This window comes from Aythya ferina, assembly GCF_964211825.1.
Source record: "Aythya ferina genome assembly, chromosome: 28".
Taxonomy (NCBI): Eukaryota; Metazoa; Chordata; class Aves; order Anseriformes; family Anatidae; genus Aythya; species Aythya ferina.
Genome location: NC_140325.1, coordinates 2,781,834 through 2,801,561, shown reverse-complemented (window position 1 = coordinate 2,801,561; position 19,728 = coordinate 2,781,834). Strand labels below are relative to the sequence as shown.

Genomic DNA, 19,728 nt, shown 5'->3' with positions numbered 1-19,728 from the left:
GCACCGGGCCCCGCCGCCATTTTGTGCCCTTGACTGAGAATGAGGCAGAGGTTGGCCACCGCCTCGCTGCTCCTGCTGCTGGTGGGCACTGTGCCCACTGTGGTGGCCCTGCAGATCCCCTGGGACGGTACTGGTGGTATGCCTGGGTGCTGGGTCAGTGTGGTGGGTGTTGAGATGGCTGAGGTGGGTGGTTTAAGTACCTGAGAGGGCATGGAGGGGGGGGGAGGCGGTAGTGCCCCATTACTGCGTGGCTTCTTCCCACAGCTCCACAAAGAAAAACTTCATCTATCCATAAATGTGATGAATTCACAAAGCTGCAGCGACTGGAACCCACTTACATTGACGTGCACAAACACAAATGCAAGAAATATGCCTGTAACCAAATAAAATACCTTTCACAGGGTCTAAGGAAATATCCACATTTTCTCTCAAGAATCAGAGCTCTAGCAGGAAACATTAAAAGTCACAGCAAGTAACACTGTAGATACAAAAAACCACTTGTGGCTAGCTCACCAAAAGCTCTGTTTTTCAGTGTGAGCCTTATAACCAACTTTGTTCTGTTTTGTAGACTGTGGGGAGCGGCCACTCATAGATAAGACCTCAGGATCCCGGATTGTAGGTGGACATGATGCCGAGGTTGGAGCATGGCCGTGGTCAGTCAGCCTCCAGATTCACCACGTTGGTGCAAAATTTGCACATATATGTGGTGGAACTTTAGTTAGTGAGAATTCAGTGGTTACCGCTGGCCACTGCACTACAGGACGGAAGTAGGTATTCATGCCAGTAGATGGTTTTATTAAGTATGAGGAAAGCATAGCATCACCTTTGTTAATTTCAAACAGAATGTAAATCAGTGGGACACAGGAATGCTGAGCTCCCCCAGTACAAAACCAGTACAGAGACTCTGAAATGCACTTCTGGCTTGGTCCAGAACAGCCTTTGTTTTTGCTAAAGGGCCAGTTGGTTTTGATCTAGGTGACATTTTCGTTAGGGAACTTATTTTTTCTTTCCCCCCCAGGAGTTTCCAATCTTTCTGCTTAATAGAGCATTTTAAACAAGTAAATCTCACTGAAAAAAAACAACAACAACAACAACAAAAAACCAACCAACCAAACAAAAAACCCTGCAATACTTAAATTAGAAACATTACAATTCATTAGTTTTGATACTGCTTCTATTTTTTTTTTGTTTAACAGAACCAACAAAATTGGCACTTTACCTTTCTTTGACAATGGAGTCATAAAACTCTTCAAAAGAGGCTTTTTAATTGTACTTACAGCAGTTCTGTATTTCAGCTATTTGATCACTGTTTTCTTTTCTGTAGTCTTTAAAATAGTTGCAAAATCTGCACGCTAGTTCCTGCAAGTTCATATTGATTGCGTTCTTTCTTAGGGACCCATATTTTTGGAGAGCTGTGTTGGGCACACATAACCTTTGGAAACATGGCAAACATGCAGCAAAAAGAAGTATTAGAAGCATAATTGTGCACCCAGAATTCGACAGAGAAACATTTGAAAATGATATTGCATTATTTCAGCTTAATTCTGCTGTACGCTACAGTTACTACATTCAGCCTATCTGCTTACCTTCTGCACACCTTTACCTGTATATTGGCCAGGAAACAGAGTGCTTTATAAGTGGTTGGGGACGTATAGCAGAAAAAGGTAAAAGTTTGCTTGTTTTGTTGAACCAGTTATTAGCTGCATGACTCCCATTAGGTTTCAGTCCCTCCAATTCACTGAGAGAGAACTGAATCCATTCAGGTTATAGTCTCATCACACAAAGTCATTAAATACTTCTGCAATCGACTATCTGCTTTCAGTGTTTTTTACGTTGAAAGCAGATTAGAACTACAGAGATGTCATCAAAGGCATAAATATTTAGCCTTTCTTTCATGGATAATATGAAAAAAGGAAAACAAACTATCCCAACTTTCAGACTCACAGTAGTTACTCAATGTTGTCTGCACGAATAACTATTTTTTATTGAAAATATTTATAGTGCATTATCAGCTTAGGAGTCACAACATATTTTAGGTGTGGCTGCTCTCCCTCAAATTATCTTTAATCTCTATAAGCACAGACTTCATACGGTGTCAGTTGGCGGCGTGCATCTTGAATGGAAATTTCAAGGACAGCCGAGGATGATATAAGCTTATTTAGTAAGTCACCTCTGGCATTTTGAGCAAGGCTAATGAGCAGTACTGTTATCATCTGTGCTTCTTCAGAATAAGAATTGCAAAAATTACATCAAATCCAAGTCAGCAAACACTCAGCCCACTTAAGTTTAAATCCATTAGAAACAGGCACAATCTCTAGATTAGCACATGTTGGAGCATGTACAGGAGCACGTTTAAGGTAAAAAAACAGGAAAAAGATGTCACAGTAAGAATGACTATGCACAACAGCATAAATGTTTGACTTTCTATATGCTGTCTTCCATTAAAGGTAAAACTCCATCTGTATTACAAGAAGCACAAGTGGAAATCATTCCTTATAGTGCGTGTAACAATTCTGATGCATATGGAGGCATGATTAATAACAACATGATTTGTGCTGGCTCTCCATCAGGAGGCATTGATAGCTGTCAGGTAAGAATCAACACCATGCCCAATGTGCCACCACTAAGCCAGAGTCTCCGGGGTATCGCGATGCATTTGTAGCATAATTCATTAAAATGGCACAAATACTAAAGGAAAAATACATCAAATGGGAAAAGAAGCATCAGAAATAGACAGAGAGGTGATTCAAAAAGGAACACCCGTTGCTGAAAAATACACAAAGACTTCAGTGTTAATCAGCAAAAGAAAAGAACAAGTTAACAGAACTGAAAGGACAAAGAACACAAATGCAGTACGTATGTTATCACTGTACACATGCAGTGTGTGCGAAGTACACATACATCTTGCTTGGTTTTATGCTGTTGAAAGACAGTACCAATACTGAAAAGTGACGTGGTTCAGTGGTGAGATTTTTATTTAAATGCTGAGCAATCAGCATCTCTTTCTCAGAAAAGACAATTCTCAGGTCAAAAACCCCAGGATGCTAAAGTTGGGGCATCAGCTGTGATATGGAGACATTTATAATTAAATAAGTATATTCATAAGTGTATCATTAGTCTGATACACTTCCTGCTTTCCTCAGCACTTTTCCTCTAAGCAAGTAATTTGGCAAAAATTCAACGTTGTGTATTCATTACTATGTTTCTTGGTAATTGCAGTACTACACTGTGCAGACAATACATTCTGGTAACAACCGACATGTAAGAAAGTTTATGGAGACAAGCCTTAGAATGAAAAAGGTACCAAAAAAAAAAAAAAAAGAATTAAGAAACAAATAACAACAAAGAACAAAAAAAAAAAATCCACAGAACTTTACGTAGACAGTGAAACCAATATAAACATGTTTTTTTAGTCAAGGTAGTGTCCCTCAGTATCACGGATCTTTATTTTAATTGGCCTGTGTACTACTATCCATATATTACTGTCTTTATTACTGTCTAGGTAACTTGGCAGATTTTTAAAACGTAATTTTAAAAAGTGGGCACATCACTAACATTTCTACATTGGTTTCTGGAAGGAATGTATGTCGCTAGTCTTTTGTATTATTTATTTATAGGGAGACAGCGGTGGACCTTTAGTATGCTATCACCCTGGTGACAACAAATTCTATCTACTAGGGGTTACTAGCTTTGGATTTGGCTGTGGCCGACCAAAATACCCTGGGGTCTACGTCCGTGTACCTCACTACAGAAGGTGGATAAGCTCTCAAATTCTCCTGAATGGCAAGGCTGAGAATCCTGTGAGCATTACGCTTATGATTTTTCTGACTATCAGATGTATAGTGTTCGTGTAGACTTTGTAAAGTCTACAAACCACCGCATCATCATAGTACAGGTTTGGTCTGCCTGTTAAAACTTGGCGAAGAGGAGCTAACTCATGTTTTGGAATATAGCTCTGAGCAAAAATACATATATATATATATATATATGTATATATATATATATATATGTATTTTTTTAAAGAAGGCATGTTTTTATCCAATCTGCATGTGTACAAAACCTTAAAAGCACACTTTGCAGGTGTATTCTTTCTTGTAAATGTAGGAACTAAAGCAAAGCACATGCAATAGTTAATATATACGTTCATTAGGATTTTCTAGGAATGTAAGGTTTCAAACTGTGATATCCCCCATCGTTTTTGAGGTATGAAGCATATTACATGTGTATTGTTGCTTTGAATTGCAAGACCTTAGCATTCTTACACTATGTGATCTCATCAAGTTTTTTTTTTCTTGTTAAAAACTACTTTGATAGACATGTATGAAGACAAAGTAACATAATAGTTTTAGGCTATAAGCATGAAATCTAGCTAATTAAAAATGTTTACCAGTACTTCCAAGTAGTGTCCTAAAAGTTTGCAATTTTATTATCATCTTTTCTGTCTTCTGTCTTTAATATCCATGCTGACAAGTAGAGGGAATGATAGCAGCCTTGACCCTAATAATGGAAATTAATATTGAAATGTTACTTACTGAAAACATTTGTTCTTACCCTATTTCTAGCTTTCAGAAGCTCGGGTGTTACTTAATACTACTGCTATGATTTTGTAGATGGCAGAGATACTCCCTCTGCTGGGTGAATATTAGCAGAACACAATGCTCTTAACAGAGCCTTAACAAGAAAAAAAAAAAAAAAAAGCAGAAACATAAAAAGATATTCTCCATTACTTATTTTTAGTGATGTAGTAGTTTGGCTGCTGGAAGGATACATCAGGGAGAAAAATCTCTTGATGCCATTCCATAGACCAAATACTTTATTTTTGGTCACGGTAAAGAGCTGGTACTACACAACATAGGGATTTGGTCAGAACTACTGCAGTCGTATGTTAATTAAAAATAAATTGATCAATAAATAAGGAACATCAGCATTAGATTTTGGCGACTTTATTTACCAAGGTCAAAATCTGCAACCATCTAATTGTTTTGACAAATATTTACAATTCATATAAAGCATGTACTTTCGTTTGGAAATAATCAGCAGAACAGTACTTGGTACTACACCTCTTACTCTCAGGATATAGATTTTATTCTCTTACCATCTAGATTTTGAAGTAAGTCCAAAATAAGCACTTCATGATAAGTGATGACTTAAAGAGCAAACCCATGTTACTGTTTAGTATTTCCATGATGAAAAATAAGCTGCTCTTCCCAAACACTATTTTAAGAGGATAAAAATTTACTAACGTTATGTCTGGCAGCACTACATAGTTGTTTCACTTGCTGAATACAGAAAGAATTGGCCACCATATTTTATACAGTCTTAACACTTGATAGCTTTTTTTATTATTATTCTGTATTACAAAAGAAGGTAAAGGAACAACAGCACACAGTGAGGATCAAAATACCATACAGAGGAGTTATCAAATTAGTTTCAGTACTGTAGGTCAAACCCTCTTAAACATATGCCAAATAGCGTACACACACCTGATGGCAGACAGCAAAAAAGTCCAATTTTCTGAGGTGCTAAGCACATCCTGTGGTGTTCATTTTTCCTGAAATTCCACTGACAGAGAGGAGGAGGCACTGAGCACCTCTTTCAGAGCAGTTTACTAATGGAAGGACTTTCTCAACCTTGCTCGTTATTTTTGATGTGAAACAAAAGCTTTTTTTTTTTTTTTGACGTGATTGAGAACACAAATATATACTCCAGTTTGGCCTAAAGGAAACGTATTGTGGATGATGTCCGTAACAATGTTATATTTATAAACTTTAGGAAAAAAAAAAATATAGCCTACTAACAATGTGATTGTGGAATGCAGTCTTTCTCATACCATTTGCAAAGAGCTCTGCTTGCTAAGAAGCCCATTAATTCAAAAATGAGTAAAATAAAAAATACTGACTGACCATATGATAAGCAGTACACATCTAGGGAGTGAGTACATCTTTTAATTTCATTCAGATCTGAGCTAGCACAACACACACACATAGCTCTAACACCTTTTTAATAGCATAGTCCATAGTGCAATTCCCGCTGACATAACTGGAAGCAGGATTCAATCCTAACTATGGAAATAGTGTATTTATTATTCATGCAATAAGCACTGCATACACATTTTTCTATTTCACAGAATCACAGGATCACAGAATGGCTGAGGTTGGAAGGGACCTCTGGAGGTCATCTGGTCCAACCCCCCCTGCTCAAGCAGGGTCACCTAGAGCCGGATGCCCAGGACCATGTCCCAGAGGGCTTTTGAACACCTCCACAAATGGAGGTTCCACACCCAAAAGAGTCCCGATCATGTCAAACATTTAACTTTCACCTGAAACAAATCAAAATGATAAAAACTAGAATCTCTGAGCAATCAGATCTAATATGCAGATATCATCAACCGGGGTGGGGGGAAGCCCTGATCTCTTTTTTCCCAATACTTGTTAAGATCCATTTTTTGTAAGTTGCCTACAGACATACAAAATTAATTCAAATATCTCCTACACCAAAGAGGATCTCATTTGACTTTGTACTACCCATAAAAATATATGCTTGAAAATCTGGTTCACAAAATATTTCATTTGTTTACTAAAATGAAATATATAAACTGTCAAAATACGTATATAAACTCAATTTCAGAATTTGTAAAGATCACAATTTAGCTACAAAATATACCAACCATCTACCTGTTTTCAATAGAGTATTTTCTTACAAAGATACCATTACTTTGCAAAATATCGCTTACCTTACAAAATTAGTCTGGAAATTTTGCACTACTTTCAGCATACAAACCACATATTAGAACCCCATTAAACCCTTTGGTATATATCTTCAATTTTTTTCTTTTATCGTTCTTCTATTTGGTTTAAATGTTCCAAAGCACAGTAGAATCTCCAGACAGAATAAGCAGTGCATGTTTCATTGTATATATAATCAGCACACGATTTATTTTTCAACTATAGATGTTTATCATGCCCAGCAACTAAGAACGAACTATTGTAAAATCATTCTCCAGAAACTTTCGTTCACCATTACTCATTCTACAAAACTGTACTTTAAAATAATTGGATGTGTTGAATTCTCTTAAGTCAGCACCTTACTTAATGTGCCTCAGACATTTTCAGGACTAGGCCTCTCACTGCTTTCTGCAGATCCTTTCCAAATTTGATAAACACAGCAAACATTGGAAAAACAAAACAAAACAAAAAACTTTTAAACTGTCAGCTGAAAAAGAGTAAACATAATTTATACCTCTAGCAAAGTATTAGCTTTTTTATCATCTGCACCTGTAAATAACAACTTACAGGTTAAAATAAAAATATTTACATACAAGTAACTGAAAGGAAAAGTAAGGATTGAAAAAGAGTAAGAAATCAAAACATATACTGGTTATAAATGTTACTAATAATGTTAACTATGGCAAGGATTCCATTTCATCCACATTTTAATTGTTACCAAATATTGCCCCCATTACAAGAGGTATTTGCAGAAGTTTTCAAAGAAATTCTAATCACCTGCCTGGTAAAACATGAATGTCCTTTATTGTAGATGCAATCTCGACTTTATAAAGTTTCCAGTTGTGCCAGCAGGAATTTTGGTGAGGTTTTCTTGTTTCCTTTTTGTACTTTGTCACCAACTTGTTGTAAATAAAATCTATATAGTCTTTAAGTTGTGAAATCTAGGTAGAAAAGTTTCATTTTTGACCTTTCATCTAGTTTAAAAAATTCAGTATAAAAAAAAATTCTCCTCTGAAATTTACAGTCCACAAAAGTTTTACCTTCTTTTCTTACACACTTTTATGACAGTAAAGATCTTTCAAAGTTTTTAGCTCTTCAATTAGAGTCTTGTTCTGGTTTTCCAGGACCGCAACTCGATTTTCCAGACATTTAACATACTCTTTCTTCTTTCTACGGCATTCTCGAGCAGCTTCTCTGGAACAAACCAACAGAAATAATTGTTTATTTTATATCAGAGATTTCTCTGTTTTACAAATGTTATGGTACTGACCAATACAAGAGGAGAGAATTGGCACTGCAAGCAGGAACAAAAAGTAAAGTCTACACAAATTTAGGTGGAGAGCAGGAAATTTAGCAGTATTTGGTAGCATGCATGGTAACCAATCTGCAGTGGAGAAAATAGCGTTCTCCAAATTGTGTAGGACAGAACATGCAGCATGTTTTGAATAAAAATTTCCAATGTTTTTAGTCACTGGATGCAGCATACCATACCAATGGCACAATCAGCAACACCAGCTTGCAAGACTGATAGTTTGTCCTTTGAAGATGTATTTCAGCACATGAAGCTAACAAGTCAAAGCAGCCCAAGTGCACTTACATACCTGTTCTTCATCAGCCTTATTTCTCGTTTCAACTGCGGATCGTCCGTCTTACTTGTCTGTGACGTGAGAGTGACAGGAGATGTCATAACCACAGTCTGAGGAAGGGACGTGGTCGTTGGTGTGGTGCGGATCTGGTACGTCTGCATGTCTCCCGATGCGGCTGTTGCGGTAACATTGTGAGAAGTCAAAATGTAGCAATGTTAGAAAAACGCATTCGCGTTACAGATCAGTATTTCTAACCATTTCCAGAAGGCATACTCACTCTGCACTACCACCTGGTTGCTGGGTACAAGTATCTGTTGGCCATCTGATGTTTGTGCATACTGCAGTATTGTTGTCCCAGGCTGACTACCACCAGCATTTGTCATTGTTAACGTCTGCAGACCTTGCACACCATCTGTACCGGGGCTGGCCAGCTGTAATCCATTTGCAGCAATGGCAACTTAAAGAAAAAGGAACATGCATGAAAATATTTGTAGTTGTAAATTAAAAAATACAGATAAAGGTAAATCTGTAGGGCGTACATCTCTTTCAATTGGCAAATCTGTATCTCAACCTGCTGCTGAAAAATATTCCCAGTTTTGAAAGGCTTTTTTCTTCTCTCACCTTCAACTACCAGATCTTGTCGCTGTTCTTACTAAACATACGGGGTGTAAGTGGCAAGGTGTTGGTAGTGGGGGAGCTACAGGGACTGTCCCATGCCATCTCCATGATGGACAAACTGCTGGCCACAGCTGAGCCCAACAGCAGAGCTGGTGGCTCCTCTGGGGAATCTTATTTAAGAAAAGGCAAAAATGCCTTTGCAAAGGCAGAAGGGCAAAAGGAAAAAAAAGTGAGGAACAGCAGTATAAACACCAAGGTCAGAGAACAAGGAGGAAGAGCAGGTGCTCCAGGTGCTGGAGCAGGCATTCACCTGCAGCCTGTGAAGAGCCTTTGGGTATATAAAACGGTATTTTTACTGACCTCACATTCGGACTAAATCTAACACTAGAAGACTGCTATGTGTTTCGTTACAACATCCTTTGAATGTCTTGTCTCAATATGCAAAAATTAAGACAATGAAGCACAAAGTGAATCTGGAGTCTTTAGACACCAGTCTAGTTACATGCAGTAAGAGTAATAACTTTATAAGATAAATAACCAAACTTTTTGAGTTTCACCTTACTCTCAAATATATAACAAACAAACAAATAGTCTGTATTTTGAGGCAAGTTTAGTAACAATATGTCCCCATATTTTGTACAACTTACTGTACTGTCCAGTGCTTGTCTGGTAGATAGGTGTGGGAACAGACATAGACGTAACAGTAGAGACACCGGGACTTTCCTCATCTCCTTTTCTATCCCGTGTATCTTCAGAAGAAAGATCTTTCAAAATTTTTCTATTAAAATAAAAAAAAAAAGTTTATCAGCTGCAGTAGTAAGCAAAGATTAGGAATTACAGCAGTAACAATTGCAAATTACTATCCCTATTTTGTATTACACAAATGAACACCAGCATTTTGATATAAAACAGTTTTAGGAATTAACAAAATGCTGTATGAGGTTACTGTCTTAACTCTTTCTGTAATTACACTTCTGTGGTTTATAAATTCTAGGTTTTTATTTAACTATTTGAATCATTTTATCAGCTAAGAGCAGTTCAAGTCAGCTACTGTTCATAATAACTTATATTTGCATGTGCGAGTTAGTGCAAATTCCAGATTTCCAATCATTACCCTCTACAAGTCTTCAATGTTTGGACTGGTAAACCTGTAATGAAAATCTGAACCATTTACAGTGGATTTCAGCAATCTCCAGAAAAAATGTGTGCTAAAAACACTTCATACTGAAGTTTCTCTAGTACTGCCACTGCATCATTTCATTTCAGTAAAACCTGCATCAGAGTTTCCATCATAAACATTTTCCAGGGATTATAACTGGCCTATTAAGAGATTTTACTGATTCTCTCAGGAACAGGCTTTGTAGATCCAATTAAACCCCATTTGCTCTGTCTAGAGCCAGAATAAACTAGAAAGGAGTAGCTTAATTTGGAAAAGTTTAAAAGTTAGACCTTTTGTTCTGTCACTGGTAATAGCATCAGGTAAATTCATGGACTGTCTAACACGTGTTACTTCAAATGCTAGATTGTAGTATTTGACTGTACTCCTCATTTCAGCAAAATGACATAACTGAATAAAACTGCTGCTGACAAATAATTTTCCCTATACCACATCATCTTGAAGTTGATCTCCAGTTGGTTAAGTAGAGGCTTCCCTGGGGCAAATGATAGCTAACATGGCTAACAGATCCAATGCATGTTTCAAGAGAAGGAGAACTTAGAGCTTGATGGACTATATGAAGCTGTCAAAAAAAGGTGCTATTTTGGTTTCAAATAACAGTACAAAATATATACATACAGCACTTACCGGTAAGATGGACGACGTGCTAAGATACCCCGAGCTTTCTGTGAAGAGCCTATGCTATCTGATGAGTCCTGAGAATCTTCACTCTCAGACAAAGAAGATACCTAAAAAACACTTTCCATGTGGTTATCCTGTACACTACAGGAAAATACCCAGAACAGATTACACATTTTAATTTCATGTGAGCTAAAGCAGCATGGAAACCACATAAATGCAGCTAATTACATACAGGAAAAAATAAAAGCATTGAATCTAGAATTCCATCTATCTAATATTTCTAGCAATTCCCAAATACAGCAGTAAGGTCATAATGAAACAGAACATACTCACTTTAGAAGCCAAAAGATGCAAACCTATTAACTCCCTATAAAAACTCCAGAGATTCTCCTAAAATATATACTATAACAAAAATTGAATCCTTTAGTATTTTCATAAAAATCTTATGAGCTGATGCGGTCTGAAAAGGCGAGCCACTCCCCCATTTACATTTGTCTAAGGAGGCTGTGGTAATGGCAGCAGGAACGCCATTTATGTATGAAGACAGACATATAAAATGCTTCAAATGCTTTATGTAGACAGACAAGCAATGTATTTTATTGGTCAGAATAGGAGTCAAATGAAAATAATATTTAAGGCAGCAGCATATCAGGGAGTAGATACACAAAGTATTATCTACAATTTTCTCCTTATTCCACTGTGTTCTCATCCAGTTGGCAGGTGTTCATTTTTTCCCTGAAACTCCTCATTAAATACAAACTAACGAAACATTTATTTGTACTTATCTGTGCGCCAGCAACAGAAACTCAACAAGAACGCACACAGCTCTGGGAAAAGCATTTCTTATTTAACTGCTGCTACAGAGACAAAAAGAACAACCTATCATCAACGTTTTAAAAAGTTGCTCGTGGATTACTTTTTCCTCCCTCTGAGCAACAAGGCCACAACGTTCACAAATTGCTAAGAAAAATGCGAGAATATATTCTGTGGGGACCCTGCAACTAGAGCATGATAGGAAGGAGACTCGAGACAACCTAGTAGAGTAGATGCTGAACTGTTTTCAGCAAAGCAAAGTGTGTTTTCTTTTCCCTGATCTGATGTGATAGGAACAATGACAGCTGAAAATGCAGTCATTATAGGTTTGCTTTTTTATTATTAATTTAATGTCATGTGAATAGATAAGCACAATACAAAGGATCGGTGACAAATTGATGTGTTTTAGCACAGTTCTTCCAGTCACTTGACAGTTATTTCACAATCTAACTTCAGTGTCATGCTGCCCAGAGGGCTCTCTGCAGCCAAGAGCTGAATGAAGTAGCAGCAGCCTCGCCTGTAAACTCCCTGAGGCACCCCTCTGAAGTGGCTTGTGAAAAAATCATATGGCAAGTGAGTAAGAGACACAAGCAGAATGCTTAGGTACCACAGAAATGGAGCCGCAGCATACATGAGGTGAACAACCACCAGCCCATCCACAACCACTCAGGCCTACCCTTTCCTTCACAGAGTTACTCTGTGCTCTCCTGTTTGGTTGTTAACACTCACCGGGTGCATGCCTGTCAGCAGCACCAGCTCGGGGGGGAGTTGTTTTGTTTTTTATCACGGGAGGCAGTGTCATAAAGTTTCATTTCAACTCCAGTGGCAACTTTAGTGCTACAAATAATTTCTAGCCTAAATATTCATTAAGAATGACGTGTCCCCACAACACCTTCACTGGAAGTGCTTACTGCCTCTTACAGGAGGGCCAGAAAGGCTGCGCTGTGGCAGACCTGGCTGAGTCAGACAAGCCTTTACAAGTCTTTTCATGCACACAGAACAGGATTCTTGGTTGTTTAACAGACATTCTGTAGTTACCTGCACTGTTTGCACCTGGGGTGAGTGGATTACAGAAGAGGACTGGGCTGTCTGAATGACTCCCTGGACCTGGACTTGCTCTCCAGGAAGCTGAACAACTGTCAGAGGAGCAGGACCTCTCAGAGACATCTACAAAAGATCAAAGGATCATGAACAAAAGCACACGTTCTACAGCGTTCAGAACATGTATCTACATGTAGGAAAACTAGTGGAGAACATGCATTAGCAGAAGCTGCTTTTAAGTCCAATTAAGTCACAGAAGTTATCCTTTAAAGATGCACATTTTTCAGATACGTATCTGCATATGAAAAGGCTGAAACAGTTACTTACTTGCCTCAGGTTAGGGAGAAAATCAAGCATATAGCATTATGTGCAAATGATTACAGTGCCGCAGCTTAAATACACGCAGCTCAAAATGAACCACAACGGAGCAGACTTCTTCAGAACCGCAACCCCGAGCCTAACTGAGCGTGACTGCTTCCATATAACTCCATCAACGCTTACTGATAAAGGCACACACTTGTGGCAGTTTATCGTTTTTAAGGTTAGATTCCATTTTAAGAGCGTCTTGGACTCAGAGGGTAGCAGCACGATTAACGTACGTAGTTGGTGTTCCTGGATTTTTTTAAGCAACCATTATGAAGCTATTGTTCAGTGACTTCAAAGAGAAGAAATCACAAGAGCTAAGGACAGCAAAAGCTGACCCATCTACTTAGCAAGTTCGAGGCATACGGGCTGTAGGAAAGATATCAGAGCAGAAAGAAAATAAAGGAGGCAAGGTATAGAAGCTCTGGCCAAGGAAGAAGAACAAAGAGCAGATTTTTCCACGTAAAAGTGATGATATCTCTTTAACATTTTACTCTCTCACGTTTTGCAACTATCAATTTAAATTAATGTTGTAGTGGAAATCTAGGCTTAATAGTTACTACCGCAGCCCCTCTATAAAATAATGTAAAATAGAATTATATTCTAGCAGATCTGTGTTTTTATGTGGATTTTGCACAAGCCTTTGCACTTAAAATCGATTAAAGTTATACATGTAGATGCATAAGCAAATAACCAGTTTCCTCAACAAATTTCTTCACTAGCTTTATTACTCTGGAATACATGAAAAGATGAAGGGATCATTAAAACTCACACGGATAATTTTTTATTTAGTTCTATTTTTCTCACATAATACTAAGTTCCAGTGGCAACCATATGTAAAACCAGATCAGATAAACAGCCTGTAAACAGACAACAGGATGCCTGTCTTTACCTCATGTCGTTATCTACATTTTGCAGCAAAATCTAAAGCACCTCCATAGGGTAAGCAGTGGACAAGCTGCAAAATGTTTTGTAGGACTGCTGCATGGCTACAGGAGCAGATTTACCTAGAAAAAGATGCTCTTACAGATACAGAAATTTGAATCATGAGGAATTCAGGTTAAAAGCTCTGAAAGTGATGTTACCTCCTGGAAACTATGTCAAATTTCCAACTTCATAGGCTTTATCACATTAAATATATTCAGGTTGGGCTAAAATCCAAGTGTTTCCATGGTGCTGAGCACCCAGAATTGCCAGTGCTACAAAAAGAGCTGTAAATGCTTCTTCTGGAAAAAAAAAAAAAAGAACACCAGGCCCTCGATTCATTACTGAGCAGCTCCTCTAGGTCAGGCTGATGATGGTGTCAGGGGACACACAACCCAAGAGAAATGGGGGGCTGCATTTTTGCATTTTACTAGCATTAATTCTGCAATTTTGAATACACGCCATTGTATTAACTGTGCCATCCATCAACAAACTGCTTTTTTTCCTCAACCTCTGTTTGTTTTTTTTTTTCTTCTCCGCGTGTTTCTACAATTCAGGGATGAGTATAGCTCGGAGTGCACAAAACCGTGGCTCTTAACTACCTCAAATGTTTGCTGAGATTTGGCCCAGGCTTTACCTGTTGAGCAATATGAGAGAGCTGAGCTGCCTGTAGTGTTGTACCTTGTACGGCTGCTGTTTGTGAAGGCGTCACGGAGCTGTTACTGCTGCTCTTGTGCACCTCTTCCATAATCAGCTGCGAGAAAAGCAACCAGTTAAATTCACTTCAGGACAAACGCGATCCGGAGACAGGTGCCCAGCTCCCACGGACGTTTCGTCGAGTCTCTGGGCCTCCTGCTTTGAGCCTTATTGGCACGGTTTTAATTAGCTTCGTTAGCATGCCACCTCCCCGGTCCCCTGGGTTCAGAGCGGTGCGACCCACGGGGACATCAGTCCTCTGAGCCCAGCAGCGCCCGCGGCTTTGCCGACTGCTGGCCCTGGCCCAAAGCTACGCCGCGCCGGAGTTTACTGTTGATAAATCTCCTGCATCTCCTGGGTTTCAGCAGAAACAAGCCACATCGCGAGATGGAGAACAAAAAACCCAAACGAAGCATTTTTATTAACGAATTCCCTGCCATAAGGGGAAATCATTTTACGTATTTCACCTGAGCTGCCACCGAACCTGTACTGAAACATCTGAGGGGACACAAAAACAAATCGGGGATCCAAAATCAAAGCATAAAGAACACAGATCTGAATTATAAACCCTGCAGAAGTAACTTCACCTCTTCACAATAAAGCTGCTAACACCTCTCTCCTCTCTAAGATTTTATATTTAACTGCTCAAGGCGACTTGACAGCAATCCCCCCCCCCCAATATTGGGGGATTTGGTGATGTAAAAATGCATGCTTTTAGGTGGGGTGAGTGGGTGGACCAGCCTAGAGCATTAGAAGATGATCGGTGAGTGTTAAACATTTTGTCACAGAAGGTTTAAAACTGTTGAAAGGACAGTTGCTATGAGACTGGAAATTACATTTCTTTCTGTGGAAATGTGACTCATTGATTTTTCCCTACTGAGATAAACCACAGCTCTTGCAGCTTGACGTATACTTAGAGGGTAAAAAGTCAGCGCGCACCAAGCCCAGGATCCTCTTCCTGCAACCCTTACTCATCTGAGGAGTCCCCGCGCAGAACTCCTCCAATTCGGTACTAAAACCGGGCTTTGTGGGGAGAAAAAAAAAGCGAGGAGCTCCTGGTGACACGCGACCTGCACGGCACAGCCATCCGCCACCGAGCCAGCTTCCCAGGGGGCTTCTTTCTGCCAACGTGAAGCCACTCGCCCGCCGTCTAAGCTGAGGCAGCGAAAGGACGGCTGTGTTTTGGGAACCCACGGGAGCTCCCAGCCCCCGGAAAGCTCCAGCTCCTCCGAATTATCCCGGCTGCCTCTGCAGGAGCAGGATGCGGGGCGCTGGGCGCTGCTGCGGAGGAAGCCGGGCGGCCCCGACGCGCGCTTTTCAGCCGCCTGCAGCGCCCGCTGGAAGGCCTTGGAGGCTGTTTGGGCTTTTTTTTTTTTTTTTTTTTTTTTTTTTTTTTTTTAAAACAGAGAGAAAATGGAGATCCGGAGCAATTCAAACATCTCAAAGCGATAAGGAGCAAACGGAATTTAACACATGGATGTGTAAGGGAGGCAGGTCTCATACCTGCTACTGCGGGTTTGGGGGTTTATAAAGGAAAACCTCCGCCTTATACCTATGCAAATGGGGCATGTATCAAATGTTACAAGTAAACAGGGCACTGTCAAACTGAAATCCAGTCAACAGCGAAAATTAAAATAAATTTCCAGTGCTACAGCAATACCCAATTCATTTCGGTAGTGCTAAACCACATTCTCTGCTTTCCCCTCCCTTTTACTGTTTTTCTCTGCCTTCTTGCCCCACGTCAGACTCACAACAGCAGCAAAATTGCCTGCAAGAAACAATGAAACTGATAGATCTAAAACCACTCAAAACAAACAAAACGGGGAGAAAGCACAACGCTCTTTGCTGATCTGTCTCTCTCTGAGGTGTGAAGTCCTACTTACAGGAAAAAAGATCAAATATTTCCCATGACAAAGGCGTTCTTTTCAACTTTACTTCCCCTCTGCTTGCTCTCTGCAGAATTTCACTCAACATCCATCCAGCAGTTGTCTTATACATCCAGCTAGATTATTTGAGCAAAATAAGGACCATAAAAGGGGATTATTATTATTGTGCCTTGCACCCAGAAGGAGCAAAACGCTATTCGGCCTGGCACGGCTGTCACCCAACAAGTCCTACACGCCCCTAGCCCATGAAAACAACCTCTCCTGCTGGAGAAAACGTGACATTTCTTTTGGAACGGCCGCCTGTAAGCACCTGAAACGGAGATTACCATCTACCAGCCTTCAGAAAGACAGGTCCCATGACAAACCTCAGCCTGCAAGTTCTCAGCTTAGAGGTGAAGGACCCAAGGTGGTAGACAGATGAGGGTTTCACCTTTTTCCACCACAGCCAAAACTATTTCCAACAACAGCATGCACTGAAAGCAGCTGCATGGTTTTGGGCTGAAGGAAGAGTTCTGCCACGAGGAGCACCACCGTGAGGGAACTCAGAGAAACACCTGATGTGTTATCAGTCAGAAAACACCACTCTGATCTGAAGGACAGCCATTTTTTATAACAGGACAGGTAAGGCAGATGTTTTTCAGAACAAACACACCACCTCTGCACAGCTGCATCTCTGAAGTGTTTTAATTTAAATGGAAAATCATTCTGCAACAGCTGCGCTATGAAGAGCGCGTTCGTTTCAAGACTTTGAAACTTCAGAGAATTGACTCGTGCAGCCAAACAAACTCACTGCACCTTAAATGTGAGTTCCACCCCAAACACATCTTCCCTTCAAACAGGAATGGGAACGTTGCATTTCATAGTGGCCACCTTTAAGCTCTCATGCACCCGCCTAGCAGCACGCTCCCCAGGTTGAGCCACCACTCAGGAACCGCTACAAATGCCAAACGTGGCTGCAAGGAGCATCAACCAAAAAAAAGAACAAATACATAAACAACAACAACAACAAAACCTGTAACTTTCACCAATTCTGATAAAAAAAATACTCAAAAATGTTAGAGAAGGTCCACTTACAGACACGCCGCAGCCTGTGCGGTAACTATCCTCAGAAGATTTTAAGTCACTCCCTGTTTCAGTGTCCCAGCTGTAAGCACACTGATTTCTTACCCTTATTATTTGGGTTTTGTCTGTTTACAATACAATTATCTGAGAGGCGATTGTCTCTAGTTAAATGCTCATTACATGGCTACAATCAGATGAAGCTTCAAAGCACAGTCTAGGGGCAAAGAAGAAAATAATGGAAGACACACGCTGTACGTTCAGGCAAAGAGACACGAACTCTCGTGCGAGATCTCTGAAGAAAGAAACCAAATTCTGGTTTGCCCCTTTTAAATCCAACAGATGAGGGGCCCATTTTATATTTCAGTATTTAAATATTTTCAAAGGTAAGTGATTATTTTTAAAGACTTTATAAATTCAGAGATCAAAGAAGAGTGGACACAGAAATTTGTTCTCAAATACTAAGTATCGACAATCAAATACTGATGTATCTCACAACAATTACAATGTGTTTTTTTTTTTTTTTTTACTTTATTCTGCAACTGAGACACTCTGGGAAAGTTTTTTTCATCCAGAAGCCTGACAGAACTCCATTTTTTCCAGGACAGAAGCAAATGACAGCGCATCCCATGCCAGAAAGCCAGCGAGGAGACCTGAGTCAACGTCCCCACTTGGAGCTTTGGATCCCAGACTACCCACATGCAGAAAAATACTCCGTGAAACTTGCGGAGTACTTTCCATATGTGTTTTCTTCCACTCACCCTCCCTGCTCCTGCCTTCTACAGCGACACGAAGCTGAGCGAGCACTGACAGGGAGCTGGAGGAATAAAACCCCGCGGACTGAAACCGCAGAGGTGATGTTGGCGTGCGGGATCCTCGCGTTTCTGGGAGGCAAACAGCAGCGACACACGGTTACGAAACGATTTTCACCCAGGACCAACGCGACACCACTGCCTGGAGGAGCGGGCTCAGCAAGGTGCAAACGAAAGGGGAAGAAATAAAAATAAATAAATAATAAATAAAAATAATTGAAAAAAAATATATATCTTGAGGTGACCAGCGGACGACCAAAATTTCTGTCAGCGAGCCCCGAGGAACCGCGACCACCACCGGTTTTAGGGCGAAACGGAGCCGAACGGGGGCGAGCGGGGAGCAGGGCGAGAAGGGGCCGAGCAGGGACCGAGAAGGCGCCGAGCAGGGCGAGAAGGGGCCGAGGAAGGGCCGAGGAGGGCCCGAGCCCCCCCGGACGCCCCCTCAGGGGCCGAACTCCCCCCGGCCGAGCCCCCCCGGGCGCCCCCTCAGCGCCCGCCGGGCCCGCTGAGGGGAGCGGCGCGGCCTGGCCTAGGCCCGGGGGCGGCCTCCCGCGGGCCCGTTCTTACCTCAGAGGCCCGCCAGGCCCCGCCGGTGGTGGCCGAGCGTGGGGAGAACCGGAGCGGCCGCCGCCGCCGCCGCCGCGCCCGTCTCCGCCTCAGGGAAGCGGCGCCGGCGGCATCGCAACCGCGGCGGGGCCGCGCGGGACGGGGCGGGTGGGCGGGCTGCGACCATAGAGTCCCCGCGGAGGCCTCCGCCTAGAAATCCCCACCATAGAGTTCTCCCAGCGGAGAGCCCCGGAGGCGGGGGCTAGAGCGGCCGCTCTAGGGCCCGCCTCCCCTTCCCGAGCACGGGGAACCATAGAGAGGAGGAGGTAGAGCGGCGCTGCCGGCCCGAGAGCGGGAAGGCGGCGGAGGTCCGAGCAGGCCGCGGCTCGGCGCTTCCTGGTCAGGGCCCGCCTCAGGGAAAGGCTCCTTCCCCCCCTTGTTTATTCGCCACAGAAATTCGTGTAGAAATCCGAAATAAAGCGCAGGAGTGCACAAGCGTAATAAGCACAACATACAAAGACGGTGCATGGAAGCTAAACCACAAATTCTATAATTCCTATTTTTTTTTTTTTTTTCCTGTAAAAACTATTCCTGCAAAGGGATTTAGGAATTTCAGACATGGCACATTAATTGTTTTATACTAAACAAAGGTCAAGCAGAAAGGGTGCAGAGAGTGTTTTGGCTATACCCTTCCTGTGTACCCCCTCAGGGTGGGCTACGGTGACTTTTTCCTCAAGAATTGTAAAAGCAGCACTAAAGTCCATTGGGGAACAGACTCTGCTCAAAAAGATCACTTTTTGCAGCACAGTAGGGAAATTTAGCGATTTTTGTAAAGGAAACGTAAACTCAGTCATCACCACC

General features: G+C 41.1%; 2 protein-coding genes across 5 annotated transcripts; one reads left to right on the top strand and one right to left on the bottom strand.

The window, feature by feature from the left end:
• The first annotated feature begins 25 nt into the window (after window positions 1-25).
• On the top strand, window positions 26-8,324 carry TMPRSS12 (transmembrane serine protease 12). The gene is made up of 6 exons (XM_084500072.1): window positions 26-136; window positions 569-767; window positions 1,393-1,664; window positions 2,448-2,590; window positions 3,618-3,800; window positions 8,194-8,324. The coding sequence occupies exons 1-6, from the start codon at window positions 40-42 to the stop codon at window positions 8,251-8,253; spliced, it is 954 nt and encodes a 317-aa protein (XP_084356198.1). The 5' UTR covers window positions 26-39; the 3' UTR covers window positions 8,254-8,324.
• ATF1 (activating transcription factor 1) lies at window positions 4,928-19,050 on the bottom strand. Of its 4 annotated transcripts, XM_084500070.1 has the most exons (9): window positions 14,506-14,610; window positions 14,030-14,170; window positions 13,837-13,951; window positions 12,579-12,707; window positions 10,734-10,834; window positions 9,577-9,707; window positions 8,589-8,768; window positions 8,327-8,486; window positions 4,928-7,919 (listed from the first exon to the last, which is right to left on the bottom strand). In XM_084500070.1, exons 4-9 carry the CDS (start codon window positions 12,705-12,707, stop codon window positions 7,775-7,777), a joined length of 846 nt encoding a protein of 281 aa, XP_084356196.1. In that variant the 5' UTR covers window positions 13,837-13,951; window positions 14,030-14,170; window positions 14,506-14,610; the 3' UTR covers window positions 4,928-7,774. The 4 variants fall into 4 exon arrangements, with proteins under 4 accessions (XP_084356196.1, XP_084356194.1, XP_084356195.1 ...); XM_084500068.1 differs by lacking the exons at window positions 13,837-13,951; window positions 14,030-14,170 and adding an exon at window positions 18,889-19,050 and having other exon boundaries at window positions 14,506-14,622; XM_084500069.1 differs by lacking the exons at window positions 13,837-13,951; window positions 14,030-14,170 and adding an exon at window positions 18,889-18,955 and having other exon boundaries at window positions 14,550-14,622.
• Window positions 19,051-19,728: the final 678 nt, after the last annotated feature.